General features: G+C 37.7%; 1 protein-coding gene across 1 annotated transcript in view; it reads right to left on the reverse strand.

Moving 5' to 3' along the window:
• Window positions 1-2,792: 2,792 nt before the first annotated feature.
• The window catches only part of LOC150082787 (uncharacterized), a 90,553-nt gene continuing 67,173 nt past the window's right edge, over window positions 2,793-26,172 (reverse strand). The window contains exon 7 of the mRNA XM_090378283.1: window positions 2,793-3,183. Within this exon, the coding sequence (XP_090234409.1) occupies window positions 2,827-3,183 (357 nt within the window). The 3' untranslated portion in view covers window positions 2,793-2,826. The remainder of the gene's footprint in view (window positions 3,184-26,172) is intronic.

Genomic DNA, 26,172 nt, shown 5'->3' on the forward strand with positions numbered 1-26,172 from the left:
AGACACCTGAGATCCAATTATATTAAGGAAGGCAGCAAAGAAAGAGAGAGAGAGAGAGAGATAATGTTTTATTACCCTTCACGGCGATAAAGCCAGGGGCTTACAGTTTCCCAAACTTGGGAAATAAGTAAGTAAAAAGAAGGTAAGTAAACCTCTAATCATAATTATGGGAGTATCCTTGGATTTAGGGTAGGTTCCTATTGATTAGATTTTAGCATTAGCATGTTTATTAATAGTATGATTTATTGATTTAAATATGATTTATTAATAGTATACATTAGTTTATTAATAAAGGCATATCAGGCTTAATGCCTGTTTGCATATGATATGGTTTGGCAGGGTAGTTAGTGACCATAATCAGGGTATGCTATTGCAGCAAATCTAGAAAACTTAGGCAGAAGAATGTGTGAAGGAGAAGTGTGAATGTATCCATAATTCACAAAAGGGAACAAAGGATAAGATGAGTAATTACAGACCTTTTTTTCAGGGAAAATAATATAATCACTGGTTAAAAATAATGCAGGACTATCTAGACAGAAATACAGTTGCAGCTTGGATTTGTTAAGGGGTGATCATGTCTCACCAACCTGATTGGATACTTTTACACAGTAACAAAGGAACTGCATGTAACAAATAATTTTGAATTGTATATTTAAATTTTGCCAAAGCTTTTGTTCCTTCACTTATATCCTGAAAATTAAAATATACAGAAATTCATATCTTACTGCCAACAAGTATCTTTTTCTGTCTTAATTGTATGATACTAAGTACTACGTCCTAATATTTTTTTATTTTTTGGTTTTCATAAAAAAAAAAAGGTACTGCACATGGGTAACAGTAATCACAGACTACTGTACCAACTGTGGAGAATGAAAAAAAGACTTTGGGTTAATTGTGCAGATAGATATTTAGTTCTATAAGCAGTGCAGACAGGCTGCCAAGACAGCTCATAGGATTCTATCAATGATATACAGGAATTTTACCCACAGGGATGTGTTTATCCCATTGTATAAGGTAGTGGTTAGACCACATCTTGAGTACTGCATACAGGTCTGAAGTTTTATTTTAGGAAGGTTGTGGAGCTGTTGGAACAGGTTCTGAGAAAGGCTAGTGGTAGTAGTCGACAGTGTGCAGATTTTCTATCAACCAGAGAATAATTGATTGTTGAAACAATTACCACTGGCGTTGAAGTGGGCAGTTCGAATATAAATTTAAAGAATTAGACATTATTAGAGGATAGACAGAGGTGGCTAGTTTTTTTTTGCTGATGTTGTATAAGCTTGCTTCCTTGCATCCAAATAATCTTAGTAATTACAAGAAACATTCAGAACATATCACAAAGAGACTCATGCCAAAAAAAGGCATTAACACCATCTTTATGTTGATAAGTACTTATCAACATAAAGATACCATAGCCAGGGGATTAATAAATAGGGTGTGGTCCCACTGCAGTAACCCCGAGGATAGGGAAATGGAAGTTAGTAAGATCATGACAGACCTTAGTAAGTGTGGTTACCCCCAGAGGGTCTTGGACAAATTTGTTTATAGGACTGAGTCCAATCGCCGGGAACCACCTCCCTCGGCAGCTATTGCTTACATTCCCTATCTGGGCCTTTCAGAGTGTGTGGCGCAAGCACTACGGGAGTGTCAGACCCGCTGTGTGCAGCTTCTGGGGTGGAGGTTGCACACAGTGGTGTCTCAGGTCAAAGACCCCGTAACCTGGGATTCCACCAGTAGTGTAGTTTATGAGATTCCGTGCCCGGATTGTGGGGGAAACAGGGCGATGTCTAAAAGAACATTTGACCGCCATTAAGACTGCGAACTATGCTAGGTCTGCTGTGATGGTACATTTTTGGGAGAAGCAGCATCGGATCTCCCCTGAGGATGCGGTCATTACTAATCGTGTGCATGGGTTCTGGGAACATAAGTGGCTCGAGAGCTCACGAATCGATTCATCCCGTCATACTATTAACAAGGATAGGGGTGTGTGATTACACCCCCTCTTTGAGGCGATTTCCCTCAGACGCGATGATCGGTTCCACATGGCACACTCCCGGGTCACTTCCGTTTCACACATAGAGAATACTGATGATGTTCCTGGTGAGTCACATGAGCTGGTTACTTAAGGATGTGTCATTGTAGCAACAGTACACTGTTGAGAAAGGAGACAGCTGTCTCAAAAGCTTCGGATTTCCGGTATTTTAACTTATTTTAACATTGTTAGTTTTTAACTGATTTTATTTCTTTTAGTACTTATTGTGATAGTCCAGTTTACTGTATCATCTTACTTTATTTTATTTTATTAAATATTTAATTACTTGGTGTTTTGAGTATTAACTTTCTTGAATATGCAATGAACTGACGGAAAATTTTATTTTAATGAAGCTCATCACAATCTCTGAACGGTGAATTTTTAATGACACTGACAAATGAAAGTTAACTGTGTCATTAAAAAAAAAAAAAAAAGTCTAGTGTTACATTTAATAATCAAATTATATTGGGAAATAAATCAACACCAACCACAACATATTAACATATGTTTGACTGTATTTAAAATCCCAGAAAAATAAGTGTTAACAAAGTTCTTTGGTCTTTTATACAAAACATCAACATTCATAAAGTTACAATTTCAACATTACCTATTTTTGTTCTTTCATTACTGCCATTTACTAAAACATATACTGATAGACAAAATTATACAATTTTCTTTGTTTTGTAAACAGAACTACAAAGTAGTGAAAAATTACATATTTACATCTCTTACCACTGTAGTGGTATTGTTCTTGGTATGGTACATTTTAAATAAAACAATATTAAATATTACAATTATAACTTAGTTTGTTCAACAATCTGTTTGCCTATTTCTTCCAAGGCACTGAAAACAAATTGAACATTGACAACAGATTCATTGACTTGCAGATTATCATCAGAAAGCATTCTTTCTTTGTCACATCTTGAAAGACTAATATCCATTGCTTCTATCAGTGGAAGACTTTCTGTTTCAAGAACTGAAGATACATGTCTAATATCTGAGTGCTGAATACTGCCAATCTGATGATCTGCCATGTGAGTGATATAAGTCTCATGTTTAATTGTGCGGAAAGTGCACTTGTCACAGGAAAACATTAAACCCTCATCCTGGCCTGGATGTTTGTTCTTCAGATGAGTTTTATAGGTGCTAGACTGAAAGATACAATGTACAACTATATGTTATATATGAGTGTGTGATCTCAAAAAAAAAAAAAAAAAAAAAAGGCCAATTAATAAACAGAATTGAAAGTTTTACAACTGTAAATGTATGTATTCATGTGTATTTACACATAAATACATTGGTATATAAAATTAAGGAAAATCACAGAAGATAGCACAATGTTTTTTTTTTTTTCAAACTGAAGGATATAAACAAATTTTTATATTGGTATTGTATATCATTACTAATTTACAGTAAGACTAAGATGTGTTTAGGGCTAAAGCCTCAAGCTGCGAGCAAGTTTAGACTATGTATATATTAAGGGCAATAGCATCATTAATACACAGCCATTTCTGAATTAACAGAATATTTATAAGGCGGCATCGTTTTAAGTTATATCTCATATTGTGAATACCTTCACAACGAGTTGCCACGACATTGCATTACTTCGAATAAGTAACGCTTCACCTAAGGAGAAGGAAAGTAACATTAAAAATGGATACATGGATGTAATAGAAGGCTAATCTGATTACATAACACTGACCTGAAAATTGGAATTTGTATGGCATTTCTATTTTAACAAGTTACTTCTACTTTTGCTATCCTGATATCAAAATTCTTTTTTTGGATTATAAGATTGTTTTCCTATCACAAGGTAAAAAACACAGATTCCATGTATATTTGAAAATTAAATGGTTTATTTACTGATTGCTATCCACAGATGGGCAAGAGGATTTGCTACACAAAGGCTTGTTCAATTAACTAAATAAAATTGAAATTTAATCCGAATTTAGTTGACTGAACTCAACCTTTGTGTAGGAATCCACTTTTTCACCTCTTGGCAACAATGAACCATTTAATTTGCAAATATATGTGAGGACTGTGTTTTTACCTCTTGAAATTTAATTATTAATTTCCATTCAATGCCTTCCACAGAATGCACACGTTTTACCTTATTTTGTAAATATCATTTAATTTATACAAAAAAGAACAATGTGTTTACTTTATAATAAAATAGACAAACTCAAGATGCAGAAAAAAGAAAGTTAATATAACAGTAAATGTTTATGCCGATTCATCACATTTTTTGGAATAAATTCTACAGTTTCTTCTCAAACGAAGATTTTTTTTTTTAAATGCATTATGCTAGGTGTCTTCCTTTTCAAAGATCAGGTAATCTGTCATTATTTTTATGAACCACTTTCACTGATATTTTCATTTCACATCCTTAATACCTTTGTGGAAACTTTTTCTGATGAAACCAAGATTTTCTGAAAAAAGTCCAGATTGCTCAACTTGCATACAAATTTTTCATTTTTTTTAAACTGAACATATGAGTATTTTGCATCAACATTCACATTAAGAGTTATTAAGGGAGGAAAATGCCAGATGTTTATCAAACTGTAACAGGGGGCTTGATGATTTTGTAATAACTGAGAGCAAAGTGGAGCAGAAATTGAAGTTAAACATAAGAAAGATACCTGGGTTGGATGGGATCTATTCAGTTATATTAAAAGAGGCAGCAAAGGAAGTAAGCAAAAACTTAGCCATAATTATGAGAACATCCTTGGACTCAGAGGAAGTCCCCACAGACTGGAGATGTACAAATGTATCCCCAAATCACAAAGGAAGATCTAAGGGTGACAACGTGACATGAGTAATTAGACCAGTTAATTTAACTTCTGTTCCGGGAAAAATAATACAGTCACTGGTTAAAGATGCATAGCAGGATCATCTAGACAAGACTGCAGTAATAATTCAGACACAGCATGGGTTTGTTAAGGAGTCTTGTCTGACAAATCTGAGTGGATACTATGATGTGGTCACAAAGCAACTGGACAAAAAATAATTTTGATATCATATACTTGGATTTCAGGAAACCTTTCAACTCTGTTGCATATGGAAGATTACTGTACAAATTGGAGCAGTATGGTATTAATGGTAAGTTGCTACAATGGATAAAAGGGTGGTTGAGTGGGAGAAGACAGAGTGGTAATCAATGGACGCTGCTCTTTGTGGAGTTCCCCAGGGTTCGGTGTTGGGCCTGCTGTTGTTTTGTATATTTATCAATGATATTGATGAAGATATATCAGTCTTAATGTCAAATTTTTGCAGATGATACAAAGGTTGGCAGGGTTGTTAATGACAGTAATGGCAGTGTAATACTACAACAGGATCTAGAAAATTTGGGCAGATGGGCTGAGAAGTGGCAACTTCTGTTTAACATTGACAAATGGAAAGTACTGCATATGAGTAGAAGTAACCCCAGAGAAACATACCAACTGTGTGATACTACACTTAGGTTAGTAGAAAATGAAAAAAAAAAAAATTGGAGGAATTGTGCAGTCAGATATGAAATTTTCTGAGCAGTGCAGACAGGTGCCAGAGCAGGTCATGCGGTATTCTCAATGACAAATACATGAATTTTGCTAGTAAAGAAAACGAGGTGATTATCCCTTTGTATAAGGCAATGGTCAGGCCATGCCTTGAGTACTGCCCACAGGTTTGGAGACCTCATTTTAGGGAGGATGCAGAGTTGCTTGAGTGAGTACAGAGAAGGGCAACAAGATTGGCGAGAGCAACGAAAGGGTGGTCTTATCAAGAAAGGATTACGTTCTGCAAATTGCAGCATCTGAAGACTAGGTGCCTGTGAGGTGATCTGATTGAGGTATAAGGCCTTGAATGGGTTGAGCAGGCTCAATTCTGATGGGATTCTTCCTCTTGCTCAGATTACGAAATTGAGGGGGCATAAATTCAAAATGAGGAAAGAGTTATAGAATAGATGTGCAGAAATTTGCCTTTAGTAGGTGGGTAGTTGATTGCTGGAACAAACTTCCATCTGTCGTGGAAGTTGATAGCTTAAATAAATTTAAGGAGGAACTGGACAAATGATTAGAGGGGATTGGATGTGTGTAATTTTTTTGACTGATGCTACATAAAGCTGGCTTTCTTGCATCACAAGCCACAACTACTATTACATTTTCAACAATACTTCCACAATTGCCATCTTTCTTCATCCCTATGAAATTGTGAACAATATTTTTGAAGCCAATACATGTTACTTTTTCAATTGCGATAATCATTCCTGAAACTGCTTGTCTGAAGTTAACTTTATCTGTGGCCCAATGAAAATGCCTTCTCTTCCAAGTGGTTACAACTGTTACATGCAAATTGTAACAGTTTTTTTTTTTTTTATGAAAACCCCAAACACGAGAGGTATTAGAACCTATAGTACTTACTACCGTGCATGGGTTGGAGGTTCAGAAGATGAAAGGAGATATTTGTTGACATTAGACTTGAACTTCTGTAGACTGTAATTTTTAAGAAATACGTATGAAGGAATGAAGAAAGGAAGGTTGTTACAGAAAACGGAAGTTGAATGAATAAACGAGGAAGATGAAAATTTGGTTCGATGAGTTGGAAGTTGGACAGTAAATGGATGCTGACTGGTGACAGCACATGTTCGGACTGTTTTGAAAGAGAGAGCGGAAATTATAGAAGCCAATTCAGAAGAACAGCACCCATGGAAGTATCTGTAGAAAAGGCATGCAGCAGAAAGAGTACGTCCATGAGACAGCGATTGGAGAGAGACTGTTAGAGATGAATCATTAATTAATCTAATTGCCCTCTTCTGAATGGAATCTAGAAGCCAGAGAGAAGTTTTGGGGGCACTGCCCCAGATGTGGGAACAATATTCCATGGTAGGGTGGATTTGCGATTTGAACAGCTGTTTGGAAGAAAAATAACGCAGAGAGTGAAAGAAAAAACCAAGTTTTTTAGATGCAGAGGAAGCAATATTTGTAATGTGCTTGTGCCAAGAGAGAGAGATTAGAAGTCAGGCTAATCCCCAAAAGAAATAAATCATTTGCCTAGAAATCAGAGCGTCACCAAAGATAAGCATAGGGGCAGAAGAATCCTTTTTGCGAGATATAAGACAAGACTGAGTTTTAGAAGGATTGAAATCAACTAAGTTGTCTTTGCCCCACTAGAGAATTACCTGGAGATCGGCATTTAAGGAATTGGTAGCAGATATTCGAGAAGTTGAAGCTGATTTGAGCAGGGCAAAGTTTCTCAAAATGGAAAGTAGAATGCAATGTGCTATCATCGGCAAAACTATGGATAGGATTTTCAGTCAATGGAAGAAAGTCATTAATATACAAGAGGAAAAGAGTGGGGGAAAGAACTGAACCTTGGGGGACATCGGCATTAGTGAGAAGTTAGAAGACAGAGAGCCATCTACCATCAACCTCAGTGAGCAATCAGAGAGAAAACTGGATAACCAATTACAAAAAACAGTTGCAAACCATAAGATGGAAGCTTGATTAGAAGACCTTTATGCCAAACAGGATCGAAAGCCTTTGAGATGTTGAGAGCAACTGCTTGTGTTTTGCTGAACTTTTCCATTGAATTTGTCCATAAATGGGTAACATAAGCCAGAATATCACCAGTGGATCGACACTGACGGAATCCATACTGGCGATCATTGATCAGATGGAAGGTTTCTAGGTAGTTTGAGTTGGTGGTTAATTGATTTCTCCATTACTTTAGAAAGAGTAGAAGTAATTGCAATGGGACGATAATTGGATAGGAGGGATTTTTCACCGTTTTTAGGAACTGGCTGGATACGAGCAAATTTCCAAACAGAAAGAAAAACATCTTATGAATAAGAAAGTGAAAAAAGTCAGCAAAGAACAGGAGTAAGATCAGGAGCACAGGTTTTGAGAACAAGTGAAGAAATACCATCAGGACCTGGAGCTTTCTTAGCATCAAGATTTGTCAAAATCCTTCTGACATCCTTTTAACCAAGATCGAGAAAAATGGGAGGCTAGCAAGTTGGCTTTATCCTTGGCTGAAGTCCCAATAGAACCATCTGGTTTTGACAGAAGTAGGAGCAGAGATGGGCAAAAGTTGCGGCCAATAGCTATGGCGAGAGACCAGAATGCTCGGCTACCATTAGGGCAAGAACAAGTTTTCTACTCTCAGCCTGTTCAAAATCTAGTTTCGACTGATTAATAACTGATTCACGATGGTTGCGAGCTTTGGTGTAGGCAGAAAATGAAACTGAAGAATTAGAAACAAGCCAATTACGATATGCAACGTTCTTGTCTTGAACAGCCTTAGCACATTTATTGGAAAATCAAGGTTTAGATAAAGGACGAGATTTTAAAGTGGAGTGTGGAATAAAGGATTCCATTCCTGCAAGAATATAAGGTATAAGGTATGTTCGTGTCAGACGGCGCCTGGGATTTCTCCCATCTCCGCATATGTTCGCTGTATCGAGGACAGTACACTGTCAAGCCAGAGACTTGAAAGCGTGTGGGTCATGTCTGTGCAGTGTGATCTGTTGTTGTTGTTTGTTATTTGGTTTTTAGGAGCATTAGCAACTAAGGCCATATTGCTCCGGGATATGCGGTGGTCATTCCCTGACCTTTCCGCATCCTCCATATTTGGTGGTGACGGGCTCGAACCCCGGTCTAATCAAGAAGCGTGTTCTACGCACTGCTGCTCCTTCCCACCTGGCTACGGAGGCGCACAGTGTGATCTGTTGTGCCCATTGTTTGTCCGGCTTATTGGCCGCCTGGCCCCTGGTGGGGCCCGACGTTGCCCATACCTTGCCACGTGGAGGCTAGCCGGGTGTCCAGCATCATGACGAGTTGCTCCGGCAGGTCCTGCCACCTAGTTTCCTGGGATTTCAGTGGCTAGGACCTAAAAAATAAATAAATTAATAAAAAAAATAATAATAAATAAAAAATAAAAATAATAATAAAATAAAAAAATTAAAAAAATAACAATGATAAAAGTAAATAAAAAAAAATAATATATATATATATATAGGCATTTGACGTTAATTCTTAAGGAGATTGCTGTTAGCAAATCGCTGGTTGGGGTTGAACGCTAGAAAGATGTGTTAAAAGGCCTAATAGGTCGGGCAGAATTTTGTTATTAAATTTAGACGTGTGGGCTATACGTTAGATGAAAGATAAAAGTGGGAGGAAGGGGAGGCTGAAGTAGAAGTAAGGGGTTGATAGAGGACATGACCCCTGCTAGGCAGTATGGCATGCCCATGCCACACCAGAGGGGAGTTTGGATGGCGGGTGGAGGAGACAAAGAAGAGCTATCTCCCCCTGCCATGGATAAGGTATACAGTTAGAGTGGGGGAAGAGACTGAATACTGGGGGGGAAAGGCAGAAGCATGGGGACGATAGAGAAGGCGACCCCAGGTGGTCAGTGAGGCAGGCCCATGCCTCACCAGGCGAAGAGATGGGTTGGCAGGGGAGGGAGGAAAAGAGCATGTCTCCTCTCCCTCCTGCCGGGGATAGGGAATTTAAGATGAATAGGGTAAGGGTACCCCATTCAGCTCGCCATATAGCATTTGGCAGAGGAGCTGCTAGTGGTTCTAGTCCGTTTCCAGGAGCGATCGGACCGAAGCATGATCGTTCATGGGGTGGTTCCCGTCCGTTCTGCAGTCTTTACCGTCAAAAGGTCCGGGTTTGCTTGTCGGCGTTTGTGGGGTCTTTCTTGTGACATTTCCCATCCATGTGGTGTTTGCGTCAATGTTGTTTATAGAGTCATTTCTCATTTATTCAATTTTAGGTCCACTTCAGGGTTTAGTGCCTTGATTATCGGAGACCATTGGATTCAGGCGTCTTCCACGGGATGATTTCCTTCGAGGTTTGTTCATTTCCTTACTGTGTCAGCTGTTGATTGCGATTTGCTGCTTCTCTCCGTCTTGTGAACAGGGCCAGTGCATAGCTGGAGAAAGCCTGATATTCTTCCCTGGTGTCCAAGATGTGGTACTCCTGGAGGATGGCAGATACTGTATTTTGGTGATGAATGCACTGCGGAGGTCGTCATACAGCTGGCAATCATGCACGAGGTGCTGCCAGCTCTCCAGCCCCCCGCAGGTGCAGGTGGGATCTTCCTGTATTCCGAGTAGGGATAGCTTTGCATTCAGAGCTCCATGTCCTGTCAATAGGTATGTGACTTGTAGGCCCGGGGAAAACCAGGGCGGGAAGTTCGGAAAAACCCGGCCAATGTTGGGCAGAAACTTTCTGGTGATTTCGCCTTTTTGCGAGGTGGCCCATCTATCCTGCCACATCTGCAGCAGGTGAGCATGCAGCTTTTTCTTTTCCATAGTCTTGCTATTGATGATGTCGGTGGTGAATCCCAAACATGTCTGTGGGATACCCTTGTCCAGGTGGTGCGTGAGGCCCCGTCGAATGATCTCCAAGTCCAGTGGAAGGACACCAGCAAGGACTTGCAGGGCATGCGTGCTCACTGTGCTGCAAGCTCGAATAATGGTCAGAAGGATTGATCGGTGAATCGAGTCAATGATTCGTTTATTGACAACAGTTGTGGCTTTTTGATACCATGCGCCAGATGCATACGTGACTATTGGGGTGAAGATGGTTTTATAGAAAAGACGTAGCACCCGTCTGTCTAGGCCCCAGTCTCTGCGAGTGACTCTGGCAACCAATGCAGTGTATCGTCTGACTTTTGTACGCAAATATTTCAGGTGGTCCTGAAATGATAGATTTGGATCTAGAATCATGCCTAGGTACTTCAGCTGCTTTGAGAATTTAATTGTTTTCTGGTCAATCTTGATTTGTGGAGGCCGCCTGAGGTTGAGGCACCCCTTGAGCAGAATGGAGTTTGTCTTTGCAGGGGATATTCTAAGTTGATTTTTCTTTGCCCATTCCTGAAGGGTAGAAGAATCCTGCAAAAATAATTTCACTGACACGATCTTAGCAAACGTTGACATCAGAACTTTTGAAATAGTAATCCGACCAAGGAAAAGAAGAAAAGAAGTCTCGCAGGTCATCCCATTTTGCATTCTTGTAATGCCAAACAACACGGGGTTGGGAATAGCCATGAGTTAAAGGTTCCATTGGAGAACAGACAATCGCCAAGCTGTGATCTGAAGTGCCTAAAAGACTTCTCACTTCGACAGTGTACTTAGAAGGGTTGTTTGTGAGAAAAAGATCAAGCGTATTGGCTGTATGATTAGGATTGTCCGGTATTCTTGTAGGTAAATGAACAATCTGTGCAAGATCATTAGTAATTGCAAAAGCCTCAGCATCTCGACCAGCTGGGTCGGTGTGACTAGAAAACGGAAGCCAGCTGGAGTTGTGAACATTAAAATCACCAAGGAAAATTACCTCACTGTTAGGAAAGTTGGACTGGAGAAAGTCAAGTTGCAAAGAGAGGAAGTCAAAGAGCTCCAAGTGATTAGTGGAGTTGGGAGAACGGTACAGACAACAGATGGATTTGACACAATGAGGTAGAGAGATTTTAAGCCAGAGAAGATCAAATAGAGGAGATTCCAAATTACCAAGTCACTGACAGGGAATATCGGAATGGACATATACACAAGTACCACCTTTGAGGCGAAAGAATCATACAGCGAATAATTTGGGCAACTGAGATGAGCAGTAGTTGAATTAACCGATAACTGAGATTCTGTCAGAAAAAGTACATGGGGTTTGGCAGACTGCAAGTGGAAATGGACGTCATTGAGATTAGAACTGAGACCACGTATATTTGTAAAACGAACTAGGAAGCATTTGGGAGGTTTAGAGCTTTTCACAGATAAACTTACTTTATTAGTTTGACAATTCATGGTGTATTCAATAGTAAGAAAAAGTGGGTGGGACATGCTGTATGAAGTAATGAAATTTTTGGATATGGCGTACACGTGGTAAGAATATACCCAGATCCTTGACATAACGTGGCCTCGACAATGCCCCTCGCATACACACTACTCGGACTCCCTACAGTCACTATCTGGCAGAGTAGAGGTAGCAAGATTATACACCAGCTGATCCAGAAGCCTCCTTCAGAGTTACCAATAGGTTCGGTCCAGTGTACTAACTAGCAGCCAGCCTGTGAACATCGTTTTAGAGCTGTACCCTTGAAATGTAAGGAAGATTGGATCTCGCCATGATGTTCATCATAATCTCAAAAATCATCAGTCATACTGCATGATGGAAGAGATGGGGAAGGATTGACTGGAACCTGGCTCTGGAGACTAAACATGGGTACCACCACTTCAAGCTTCCAATAAGCAAAGCGGTGGTATTTCACCGGTTGATGAGAGTCATCTACCACCTAGTGTGAAAGTGCTTATCAGCATCAATTTGTTTATATGTCTCTTTGTCAGTCAAGATAAAAAATGCCTTTCTTATTGAACAGATTTAGATGAAATTTTGTATCCAAAGGTAAGTATTAAAATTTATTGACTATATTTAATTTGGTGCACAATAGATAATTAAGGGTATCAGTTTCTTATATCTATTTTTATTCGGTTAAATACAGACATTTCAATGATTTTTGATTCTTTCTTATAATAGATATGTAAAATAAATCTATGTTTCTGGAGATCAATTCTTTATCTATTTTATTTTAATAGTTTCTCCATCAGGGGCTAATTTTTTTTTTTTTTTTAATAGTTTCTCCAACAACATGGGTTTGCATAGAAACACTGTGTTTGGTACATGATCAGGCCCCCTGATGAAATACCTGATCTATGTACCAATTTTTAAATTTTTAATAATTTTTATTTGTATCTTTATTACCTTCTTCTCACTTTCAGTCATTTCCTTTTCAGCTTTTGCCTGTTAATTCAGCATTAATTGTACTTGATTTTTTTTTTTTTTTTTTTTTTTTTTTAGGTTTTCAACATTCTTTCTCTCTTATTTTCTTCACCAAGGCCTGGCATTTTGTGGTTAATAACTTCTCCATCTATATTTTCTTCTATTTCATTTTACTTCTATTTGTAATACTTATATATATATATATATATATATATATATATATACACACACTATTTCAGTTTTACTAACTTTAAAGTTTCTTTAGTGAGAAATAGGGGACTTAAGAGGAGAAAAGGCATTCTGTGTGTTATCAGACACTCAGTCTAAAACACTGATGAATCCAATATTTCATCCAATATTTCTATTTCAGAGGAATTAGAAGAAGTCCTGTTGACCAGCCACCCTAAAATCCACTCATACACACCTTCTTGACGGTAAACCCTGTTACGTCACTTAGGTGGCAACTAATGTGTTCAGTGGTTCTCTTCAAGACGCCTGATCAGCGTGAAGAGAAAAAGACCAAACCCTTTAGCACATGACAGCATGATGAAACAAATGGCACTCAGTCCCCAGCAGTTTTACTCCTCCTCTTACGGCAGCATGACGACCACAGTGGAAGCAGAGGGTGCTAAGGATTTCTGGGTACAACCAGACTGCCATGCACGGAAACTGAACTTGGCCTTAGAACATAAGATCGCTCATCGGTGAAGTTAGGATATTAGAGCTGGAAAAGGAATTAGAAAATGTAAATTGGAATATCATCGGTTTGGCTGAAACAAGAAGAAAAAAATGAATCACTTATAAGTTTATCAAGTGGAAATCTGCTGTACACAAATAGAAACAGTGAAAGGAGCGAAGATGGAGTTGGCTTTCTGGTCCATAAAGATATAAAAAACATTTTGGAATTCAAAAGTACATTGCCAAGGGTGTCAAGACTACTACTCAGGATTTCTGAGAGGTACAAGCTAAAAGCTATAATTATTTATACACTAAAAAGCCATGATGATGATGAAGAGGTTGAAGAAATGTACACCGAAATTGAGTCTTCTGGATGAGCAGAAAACCCACTACACTATCATTATGGGGGACTTCAATGCTAAGGTTGAAAAGAGACAAAACAGCGCAGAAAGGGATACTATAGAAAATTTTGCAATTGGTGAAAGAAATGAAAGACTTGTGGAATTTGCAGAATCTAGAGAAATGTCAGAAATGAACACTGTTTTGAAGAAAAGGGTGAACAGAAAGTGGACATGGAAAAGCCCAAATGGATTAAAAACTAATGAAATTGACTTCATCTTCACTAATAGAAGATATATCGTGAATGATGTTACTGTCCTGAATAAGGTAAATGTTGGAAGTGATCACAGAATGGTAAGATGCACACTTGATATAGATGTAAGAAAAGAAAGAAAAAAAAAAACTAACTCGAGTAAATAACACTAAGGTCTTTGAGATAATGGAAGAGGAGAAAAAGCAGTATGTACTGGATCTGCAGACTGTTCAGGATGAAGATATTGACGAGGAATACTGCAACTTTCTGAAAGTGATAAAGCCCAAGAAACATATAGGTAAGAAGAAATCCAAAGAAGAAAAAATTAGTCAAGAAACACTTGTCATGATGAACTGAAGACGACAAATGAAGAGCAAAATAAACACTGACAAGGACAAAAATGAGTACACTGAGTTATGCAAAGCCATTAGAATGAAACTCACAGAGGAAATAAGAAGATTTAACACAAGAAAAGTAGAACAAAAGCATTAAGGGAAAACAAAGGACTTAAATCAGCATAGTTACGCCCAAGGAGTGGAATAATGCAATCATAGTTTTGCTGCATAAGAAAGGAGATAAATCAGAAATTGGAAATTATAGACCAATTAGCTTGTTATTCCACATCTACAAGTTGTTCACAAGGATCATTACTAACAGATTAGAAAGAATACTTGATGAGAATCAACCAAAAGAGCAAGCTGGCTTTAGGACAGGATTCTCAACTTTGGATCACCTTCACGTAATATCACAGCTAATGGAGAAAGCAAATGAATATAAAACACCATTATGCCTGACATTTGTGGATAATGAAAAGGCATTTGACTTCATACAGCATAAGGCAATGTTTCGGGCACTGGAAAGACAGGGCACAGATACCCCATATACAGTCCATTTTCGCCTGATTAAATGGTTGCCCCAATTATCCGAAGTTTCACATAAATAGTTAAAAATACAATGTACCCCCTCCCTTTTTACAATTGGTTCACTGTACAATCAAATCACGTTACGATGAACTCAATATAGTAAAGTACAGTTCACTATACAATGTGCAGTAAGCGCCGGTCATTGTGATCACGTTTGTGAATTGAATTTTAATTCTATTAAACATCAATTCTAATTAGTGAAAATAGGAGGAATATTATCCACAGGCTATAAAAGCAAAGATATATTAAGCAGAAATTTACCCTTTATTACCTTACCAATTAAAAAATACGTGAAAATCTGAAGAATATATATGATAATAGGAATAATTAATACGTACAGTAATATGTACATACGAACTAGTTGACATTTCTGTTTACTGACATTTGTGGGTGGGGGTTAAAATTTAAAACAGTAAAAAGATAAGCAATCAATAACAAAGAACACGGCACACACAAATTGCAAGTAACACAATATGTGAAAGTGAGAACTGGCACCTCCGTAGACAGGTGGGAAGGAGCAGTAGTGTGTATCACATGCTTCTTGATTAGACCGGGGTTCGAGCCCGTCACAACCAAATATGGAAGATGCGGAAAGGTCAGGGAATGACCACCGCATATCCCGGAGCAATATGGCCTTAGTTGCTAATGCTCCTAAAAACCAAAAAAAACAACAGCAAGTGAGAACCAAGTAACGAGTTACAAAGCTTTAAAAATACAAATGAAGAGATCTGAAAATTAATTTTTTTATATGATTGAAGATTTCGTGGAAGTGTAAACACATTTCACCATAATAACCCACAGAATTCCAGCTGTCGGTATTATCACAAATTCAGTAGGATCGAGTTTACTGTCCATTTATGATAGATTTCACTAACAGAAAAGCCCAATAAATAGGTGACTGCTAATTGTTTTTATTGTTTTATGGTTGTGACCTCCAGAATTTCGACCAAACCACGTGGTACCATCGGAGACAATTGTAGGGTAATTTCCAGTGCTGCGGTCTCCTGCCCCGATTAAACGGCATGCTGTCCCAAATAAGCAAAGTAAACCCTGGCTATTTTCTCGATTGGTTTCTGTTTTTTAAGATTTGCCCCAAATAAATGGCTACCCCGATTAACCGGTGGCCCAAATAACAGGAATCCACTGTATTATGATTTTGAAGAAAATATATGAGAACGCTACCTCCTTTATTAGACTAGACCATAGGTTACTAAACTTTTTCAGGCCACCGCCCACTTTGCAAGACATAAATTTTGTACCCCCCCCCCCGCCATTATAACAGTTTTTCGCATTCAAGCCGTTTGATATTTTCGACGTAAATAGCAACTAATGATATATTACTGCTTATGCCGTTAAATTATTGAAAAGGTAGTGGCCAACATGTGCTTCATCTTGAACACAGTTATTGCTATTCCGATTTTGATGAAATGTAAAGACTGTAAAGTGTATGCTGGAATAACATTATGCACAGTTTCATACAATGGTTTAAATATGAAAATTCGGAATACATATTAAGAGATTGCAAATGCATTAGTAAGAATCTTATTGTAATAATTAAAACACCATCAAATATATTATAAAATTGTTTATTTCGAACTTACAAAGTGAAAATACAAAGAAAAAATAAATTAACGTGAAGGGATAAGCCTGATGCATTTTTAAGTTTGTTAATATCGGGTTCAACTTTCGTTAAAAACAGTCTTAAATCGCCACGCTCAGTTATATGCAATCAGTTCCTTTTCTTAGTAGATTCGCTACAGTACTAAACCCATGCTCAGCCAAATAAGAAAATGGAAATGCAATTAAAAATTTCTGCACTATTTCCCATAATCCAGAGTACAGAGTTCAGAAATCAGTGTCGGTACTGATTTCTGAAGCCAGAACTCTTGGTATCCACGTTTGAATTTTATATTTAGTTCTTCATTTGTTGTGAGTTCTATGAGTTCCTCTTATAAATTTGATGATCCTGCTGTGTTTACATGTGAGAAAGGATCTAGAACCCAATTTGGTATATTCATGTTTAGAATATCCTTGAATCGCTCATTAAAATCAGCATGGAGAACCTCCAAGTGTTGGCAGTATGTAAGTAAATCTTCCTTTTTGACAGACACTGCTGATAAATTTGAAAAGTGGCTATATTTCCCTCGGCCTAGATTCCGCTTGAACAGAAGAAGTTTCCCCACAAAAGCGACAATAATGTTTTTTTGTTTTAATTAAATTCCATTCATCACCTTGTAATTGTAGATTGACTTCATTAAATATTTTATAGAGGTCTGTCAAATAAGCGATGTCATTTTTGGATGTAATCAGGTTGGCCCGCAATGCGTCATCTCTGTTTTCTAGGAACTCTAATACTGAATCAAACAAATTGCAAAATCGATTCAGACAATCTTTTGAAAGCCAACAAACTTCTGTGTGAAGCAGCAAACGATTGAAATCTTCATCGTTTTCACTACAAAGTTGGCTAAACAATCTGTCACTCAATGAATTGCTTCTAATCTTGTTGACTGCTCTAATAACGTAATAGAGTGACGTATGCAAGCTTTCACTTAAATTCTTCGCAACCAAATGTTGACGATGAAGAACACAATGTATAGCGAGTACATTTGGTACTACTTGTTTCAACGTGCCTTTCTGCCGCTACTGGAACAGAGAAGTTTTTTCTGATTTATATTCTGCTTTATTAGTTTAAATTGACATATTAACTTATTTCTAGAGTAGCTTTATATTCCTATTTACGGTACTTAAAGTTAAAGTAACTTAGATAGAGATTTGTAGGTATTACTTAGTATCGGAAAGGGTATCAAATACACGAGTTTACCGTTCATAGACAGCCGCCATAGTTACGTGAAAATTAATCAGTAAATCTATTAATCTTGTCGAACTTCATTGGCAATTAAATTGTACTTTTAACTATACATATAACCACATAGGTTACGGAACATAAATAATTAGTAAAAATAAATAATTAATACATAACTTGATACGGAAGTTATATAAAGGGACTTCGTAGATAACACTCGTTACTGAAACGCGACACAGCATATCCGGAATTCGATAGCATTAGCTTTGTCTGGTATAGTGCATAATATAATATTGTCAATTAATCAGTAGATCTATTAATCTTGTTAAACTTCATTGTCAATTAAATTGTTCTTTTAACTATATATATATAACGACTTAGAGTACAAACGTAACAAATAATTAATACACACTTGATACTCGTTCGTGAATTCCCGCCATTTTTACACGATAGCATAAGCTTAGTGTAGTATAGTGCATAATATAATATTGTCAATTATTCAGTAAATCTATTAATCTTGATAAACTTTATTGTCAATTAAATTGTATTTTTAACTCTATAAATATATATAACGACTTAATCGTAACAAATAATTAATACATAACTATAGTGGTACACGTGATACGGAAGTTGTATAAAGGGAACACTAGATACCGAAAAAAAAAAAAAAAAAAAAAAAAAAAACAACAATATATATATCCATATATATATATATATATATATATATATATATATATATATATATATAATATAACTTAAGGATTTAATTTTTGTTTTAAATTTTATTGAATTACATTGGAATCATGACTCTAACCAGAGCAGCAAAGCAAAAGGCTCAAGCTAATGGGAGTGCTGTGGTTCAGGGGAGAACTGAGGGGGCCAGTTGCCCTCTGAATCACAGTCTATTAAAATGCACTGTTTGCTTGATGTTTGCGGAGCAGTTGGGTACGGGACATGATACTGCCAAGGGGGATGTCTTTGTGTGTGCACGATGTAAGGAGTGCAAGGAAATCAGGCGACAACTCAGCGTTGTTATGGGCCTTTATGAGAGCTTGAAGGACAGGGTGGATGCCCTCGAAGGAAATAAATTGAGGGGCCCATCAAGCTCTCAGCTGCCCACATCAACGCCAGAGCTTGCACTTGGTCATCAGGCAACACAGAAGCAGCCCCCTAGGCAGAATGCGCTGGTCCCACAGGAACTAGTAGTTGTTGGTGACTCTATTGTCAGGGAAACGGGGAACATGCTTTGTAAAAAGGATAGGTGGAATAGGACCAGGGTATGTCTGCCAGGGGCAAAGGTTGATGACATTGTAGAGCGGATATCATCTTTTAAGGGCACAAAAGGTGATATAGTTGTACACGTTGGCACGAATGATATTAAGAGTAGGAGACCGGCGGAATTACTTAGCAAGTACAGGTCACTGCTGAAAAAAAGCCGTGAATTAGGGTTGAACTTGAAAGTGTCTGCAATTCTGCCCAGACACGATAGGAGGGAGTATATGATGAGAGCCTTGTCGATCAATTCGGCCCTGGAGGGATTGTGCAAGGCTCAAGGGGTAGAATTTTTTTCAGCCTGGACTGTACTTGTTAACAGGAGAGATTGCTTCTACAGGGATGGGATACACTTAAATAGAAAGGGTGCAAGAATTTTTGCTGATGCTGTCGAGGCAGTGTTAGGTGGGTCGGAAAACTGCTAGTTGGGGGGGATACAAGGACTAATAGATTAACAGTAGCCACTGGCAGAGGTGGAAGTGATTCTTGCACTGCTTCTATTGAAATGAGCAGAAGTCTGAAAAACAAGATGCAGGATATTTCAGAGACTGCTGGTAGTCATTGCGTTACAAGTAAACACATGGGTTGTGTTAGGGTAGCTAAGAATAGAAACAGGTGCATGTATACCTGCGTGTACACCAATGCTAGGAGTTTGGTAAATAAATTTGATGAATTTGAGGTATTGCTCAAAACATCAAAGGCAGATATTGTTGGGATATCAGAGATGTGGTGTCACACAGATATAAGTAATGCGGAACTGGAATTTGGGGAATACAATGTGTATAGAAAGGATAGACAGGACAGGAGGGGAGGAGGGGTTATGCTATTAATTAAGAAACACATAAAGTCCAAGGAAGTGAAGCCAGTCGACATCGATGGACAGGGCAGTGCCGAATCAGTTTGGTGTGACATAAGCATAGGGAAATCAAAATTGAGAGTAGGAGTGTGCTATAGGCCTAATGACTCTGATGAGTATAATAAGATATTGTACAGGGAAATAGAGTGGGCCAGTAAATCAGAGAGTCTTATAATGGGGGATTTTAATTTCCCAGATATTGACTGGAATTTGTGGGTTGGTCACTCGCACACTAGCAAGGCTTTTGTGGATTTATTGGATGATTGTTTTCTACACCAGCATGTTCGTGAGGCAACAAGAGGGAGCAATACTCTTGATCTGATTATCAGTAGTGACTCTTCATGCATTAAGAACCTGCAGATAAATGAACCACTAGGTGGCAGTGATCACAGTGTGTTGAAGTGGGATTTACTCAAGGAGGTAACTACCATCAGAGGTAAAGGGAAGGGTTTTTGTTTTCGTAAAGGCGACTATGATGGTCTGAGACAGTATTTAAATTCTATACAGTGGGACCAACTGATGATGTTACCAACAGCAAACTCAAAATGGGAAGCATTCAAGGAACTAATCTTGGAGGCTACCAGGCTTTACATACCAACTAAGAAATATTGTTCAAGGTTTAGGCCTAAATGGTTGTCAGATGAACTAATGAGACATGTGGCAGAGAAGAAAAATGCATGGGATACATATAAATTAATGGGTGACATGGAAGCCTATGATAGATATAAGTTGGTCTGTAACCAAGTCACAAAGGAGATTAGGCAGGCAAAGGCAGACTACGAAAAATCCTTGGCAAAGGATGCAAAGAAAAACAGAAAAGAGTTCTTTACATACTTGAACTCGAGAAGGAAAGGGATGAATCAGATTGGTCCACTGGATATTGATGGTTCAACAGTTGAGGATCCTGCTCAGGTGGCTAACAATCTAAACGAGTATTTTGCATCTACATTCACGCATGAGGAGTTATTCAGGAAGGAGAATGATGTAGGTAAAGTAAACATTGGCAGTGAGCTGGATGATTTTGTAATAACTGAGAGGAAAGTGGAGGAGAGATTGTTGAGGATAAACATAAAAAAGGCACCTGGGGTGGATGGGATCTATCCAGTTATATTAAAGGAGGCAGCAAAGGAAGTATGCAAACCCCTAGCCATAATTATGAGAGCTTCTTTGGACTCAGGGGAGGTACCCATAGACTGGAGATGTGCAAATGTAACCCCAATTCACAAAGGAGGATCAAAGGCTGACACAAGTAATTATAGACCTGTTAGTTTAACTTCTGTTCCAGGTAAATTAATGGAGGCACTGGTTAAAGAAGCACTGCAGGATCATCTAGACAAGAATTCAGTTATAGCTCAGACGCAGCATGGTTTTGTTAAGGGCAGGTCTTGCCTGACCAATTTGATTGGATACTATGATGTAGTCACAAAAGAACTGGATGCAGGGAATAACTTTGATATTATATATTTGGATCTTAGGAAGGCTTTTGATACTGTTGCACATGGAAGACTGCTGCACAAATTGGAGCAGTGTGGCATTGGAGGCAAATTGCTGCTATGGATAAGGGGATGGTTGAGTGGCAGAAGACAGAGAGTGGTAATCAATGGACACTGCTCAACGTGGACTAATGTTATTAGTGGAGTTCCTCAAGGTTCAGTGTTGGGTCCGTTGTTGTTTTCGGTGTTTATGAATGATATTGATGATGGGATATCAAGTTTAATGTCCAAGTTTGCAGATGATACAAAGGTTGGCAGGGTCGTCAAGGACACTACTGACACTATGCTGCTGCAACAGGATCTGGAAAGGTTGAACAGATGGGCTGAGAGGTGGCAAATGAAGTTTAACATTGACAAATGTAAAGTACTGCATATGGGAAACAGTAACCCCAGAGCAACGTATCAACTCTGCGGTACCACACTGACAGTGGTGGAGAATGAAAAGGACCTGGGGGTAATTGTGCAGTGAGATATGAAGTTCTCTGAGCAGTGCAGACGAGCTGCAAGAGTAGCTCATGGTGTCTTGTCAATGATATACAGGAATTTTTCTAGCAGGGATAAGGAGGTGATTATTCCCTTGTATAAGGCAATGGTTAGGCCACATCTTGAGTACTGTATACAGGTCTGGAGGCCTCATTTCAAGAAGGATGTAGAGCTGCTGGAACGGGTACAGAGAAGGGCAACAAGATTAGTAAATGGAACAAAGGGTTGCTCTTACGAAGAAAGGCTTAAGTTTTGCAAATTACAGAGTCTGGAGAATAGGCACCGGCGAGGTGATCTGATAGAGGTGTATAAGGCCTTGAATGGTTTGAGCATGCTCAATGCCAATGGGATTCTTCATCTTTCTCAGAATAATCACCTCAGAGGGCATAAATTCAAATTGAGGAAGGACGGATGTCGGATAGATGTGCGGAAATTTGCCTTTGGCCAGCGGGTGGTTGGTTGGTGGAACCGACTTCCATCACTTGTTGTTGAAGCTGATAGCCTAAACAAATTTAAAGCTCAACTGGACAGGTATTTCGAACGAACGGAGGGGTGAAATGGGAGAGGGTTTTTTTTTTTTTTTTTTTTGGGCTGATGCTGAATAAGCTTGCTTTCTTGCATCGTATGCCTCTACTAATGCTAATGCTAAATGCACTATGAAACCCTTGTGGCACCCTGTCATTGCTGGAGCACCATCAGTAGCAGCAGACAAAATATTACGAATAAGAATGTCTTTCTCTTGAAAAAACTTATTCATGGTATTAAATATAGATTCTCCTTTTTGTATCCGCTTCCAAATTTTTAGCAAATAATAATTCTCGACAAACTTTTTCTTCTTTTACGAATCGTACGTATGATACGAGTAGTGCTTCATTATTTGGGAGAGTTGATTCATCGAGTTGAATGGAAAATTGGCATGTCTTCAAACAACGATTTTTCAAAGTCTTCAGCCATTTCATCGATTCTTCTTTGCATTGAATTATTGCTCAAAGGAATTTTCCTGATGATATCTGATGCAGTGTTTATTACTTCTTTTACTGCCGGCAAGATTAATTCCTCACCAATTGTGTGTGGTTTTCCTGCTTTTGCGATTAATAATGAAATATTATAAGAAGCTTGTAATCCGTCATTATCTTGTTTAGTGGACGAAGCAAAAAGTTTTGATATAGTTGGACGTTTAAAATATTTTTCTTCTAGTACTTGAAAATAGGACAAATCTTTATTCTTTTCATCAGCATGCATTTTAGTCAAATGCTCTTGTAGCCTAGAAGGCTTCATCGCTTCATTTGAAAATACTTTTTGGCAAATCAAGCACATAGGTAATAATTGGTTCGTAGGAGACTGAATAAAGCCGTATTTCAAATACTCAATACTGTACTGTCGACATTTCTTCTTAGATTCACACATAATGAAGTAATAAAATTTGCAACAATATTCACAAAATAAAAGATTTAATTTACACTTTGTATGACTCCACTTATCTATCACACTTTCGACTGATGATTGTAATGAAACTTATTCCCAAACAGCAAAAATGTACGCCTTTCAAAAACATTTGTTGCTACTGTTTCTCTTTATTGCTTCTTATGTCAACTCACAGTAGGTCGCGTTTCAAAGGCCCTAGGCTAATTAGGGTGGGTTTAGAAAAATAACAGAAAAAGGCCTAAAAAAATACACATGATGTCACATTTTTGTCATTTGCATGAAATTCAATAGAAGGTTTTGAAAATTGAAGTGGGAAAATCAAAGAAAACAGTTCTGGTTTCACCTATAGTGAACTTCAGCTGTGTCCATAGAGTAAAAATTATAGAATTTATTAGTTGACCTTTGAACTGGACCCTGAGGAGATAAAAATACGGATAAGGAGCCACCGACCCCTAGACGGCCTGAACACATCGGGACTAGCGCATTTTGGCCCGATTAAGCGGCTGCCCCAATTATCCGAAGTTTCACAAATAGTTAAAAATACAATGAACCCCCGCTTTACAATTGGTTCACTGTACAATCAAATCACATTACGATGGACTCACCATAGTAAAGTACCGGTCATTGTGATCACGTTTGTGAATTGAATTTTAATTCTATTAAACAGCAATTCTAATTAGTGAAAATAGAAGGAATATTATCCACAGGCTATAAAAGTAAAGATATATTAAGCACAAATTTACCCTTTATTACCTTACCAATTAGTAATAATGATAAATGGCTGGAAATCAAGAGAAGAATAAATTTTGGATGGACAGCATTCAGGAAATATAGTCACACACTGAGGAGCAATATCCCAATTTGTCTGAAACGTAAAATAATGAACCAATGTATACTCCTCACCATGATTTATGGAAGTGAAACTTGGGCACTCACCAAAGGAATGGAAGAGAAGCTGAAAACTACACAGCGAAGAATGGAACAAATTATATTAGGAATCAGACTGTTAGATAAGAAGAGAACTACTTTGATTAGACAACAAACTCAAGTAAAGGACATTCTTATCAAAACTAAAGAACTAAAATGGTCTTGGGCAGGACACACAGCTCGAAGACATGACAGATGGACTAAAAAAAATAACAGAATGGTACCTGAGAGCTAGAAGGCAACTATGGAGATGGGCAGATGAAATTCGTGAGTTCATGGATGTCTACTGCGCAAAACAGAAGGAACTAGAAAGTTGCTGGAGAGGCCTTCATCCTGCAGTGGATTGAAAATGGCTGATGATGAGTGAGAAATATGTATTTATAATATTTATCAAAGACTGCATGAGATCCCACATTTGGATGATAACACTGCAAGATAACCTATGTAATTTTAACACTTAAAATAATATAAGTAAAAGGCTTATTTACAAAATATGTGGTCACAGAGTTAATAAAAATGGTATTTATGAGCAATAAAATCTATTCATACTCTTAACTGATATTCAGATTTGTATGATAGTATATAACTTTCTTTAGTATCTGAAAGCCTTTACATCTTGACATGAGATCATATTCTCTCACATATATCTTTCACAACTAATTATATTTAAAAGATGATCACAGTAATTATATATATATATATATATATGTATATATATAATGTGTGGTTGTAAAATAGATAAAGTGTCTGTGAAAATGGAAATGAAAAGTACACACAGTGCCTGAACTAAGAGAAGTTTAAGGGATAGTCGAAAATGGAAGTGAAGTAGTGGTTAAACAGGTGAAAGAATTTGAAAAACCTAGTACAAAAATGAACTGGAACTGAGGAAGCAAAAAAAAAAAAAAAAATAAAATAAAGAAGTAAACAACACTATATTCAGATATGGAAGGGCAATTTTAGCAAGAGGTCAAATCAGGGAATGGCAAATATGCAAAATCTGAATATAGTAGATGAAAATATGATATATAGTCAGGAAATTCATCAGGGGACTACCCCTGATCATGTATCTGACACTGCTTTTCCAAACTTGTCTGTAGTATTAGAAAAAGGGGGAAGCAAATATGCAGCCTTTATCATAATACTAGTAGACAAGGTAGTTCCCTACGCAGTGTAAAAATAAAGTTAATAATGTAAATTAAAATAAATACAAATTTACAAAAGTGTAATGTGAAATATAATACAAATGTGAAGTGCGAAAGGTAATTAAATTAATGTGGTTGAAAATTAAAATTCAAATATATAGCAGAGAAATTTGAATGAAAAAGTGTGGACAAGCAAATGGTATAGGGAATGGTAACATTCTTGGGGAGGGGAAGGGAATCAAAAAATGGTCAAAAGAAGGTGAAAATAGGATTGAGGATAGACTGAGCGTTCGTATTACCCTCATATTACACTAATAGTTCTACAAACGAGAAAAAAATAGAAAAAGACAGTATAAAGATAAAAAGCGTAGAAAAAGTCATTAAAAATACTGAACTCATTGGGTGTGTAAGGGCCAACCTTAAAGAAAGGGTTCTGGTATAAGCAAATGTTAGTAAAAATGGGTGTTAATACCATAGGCCTGTAGAGAGGAAGGGAAATCGAAACCAAAACTAAAAGTGGGAGTTACCTGGCGTCATTAAGTCGAGTGGAGGAGAGACGCACACAGCCAGGATGCAAAAGGGGGAAACAATGACAAGTCACTGAGTTATACAGATTTAGAGAAACAGATAGGGATGACCTCTATCGTTGAGAAAAAAAAAAAAAAATTGGGAAAGACGGCCTAAAAACATGAAACACCAGACAAAAGGCTGCAAACATACCAATATGTGAAGGAACACATGAAACAGAACGTAGAACAAGAAAAATTCCAAACTACAGGAGATAAAATTCTGGTA

This window comes from Mastigoproctus giganteus, chromosome 7 (assembly GCF_048544385.1).
Source record: "Mastigoproctus giganteus isolate SK-2022 chromosome 7, ASM4854438v1, whole genome shotgun sequence".
In the NCBI taxonomy this organism is placed as follows: Eukaryota; Metazoa; Arthropoda; class Arachnida; order Uropygi; family Thelyphonidae; genus Mastigoproctus; species Mastigoproctus giganteus.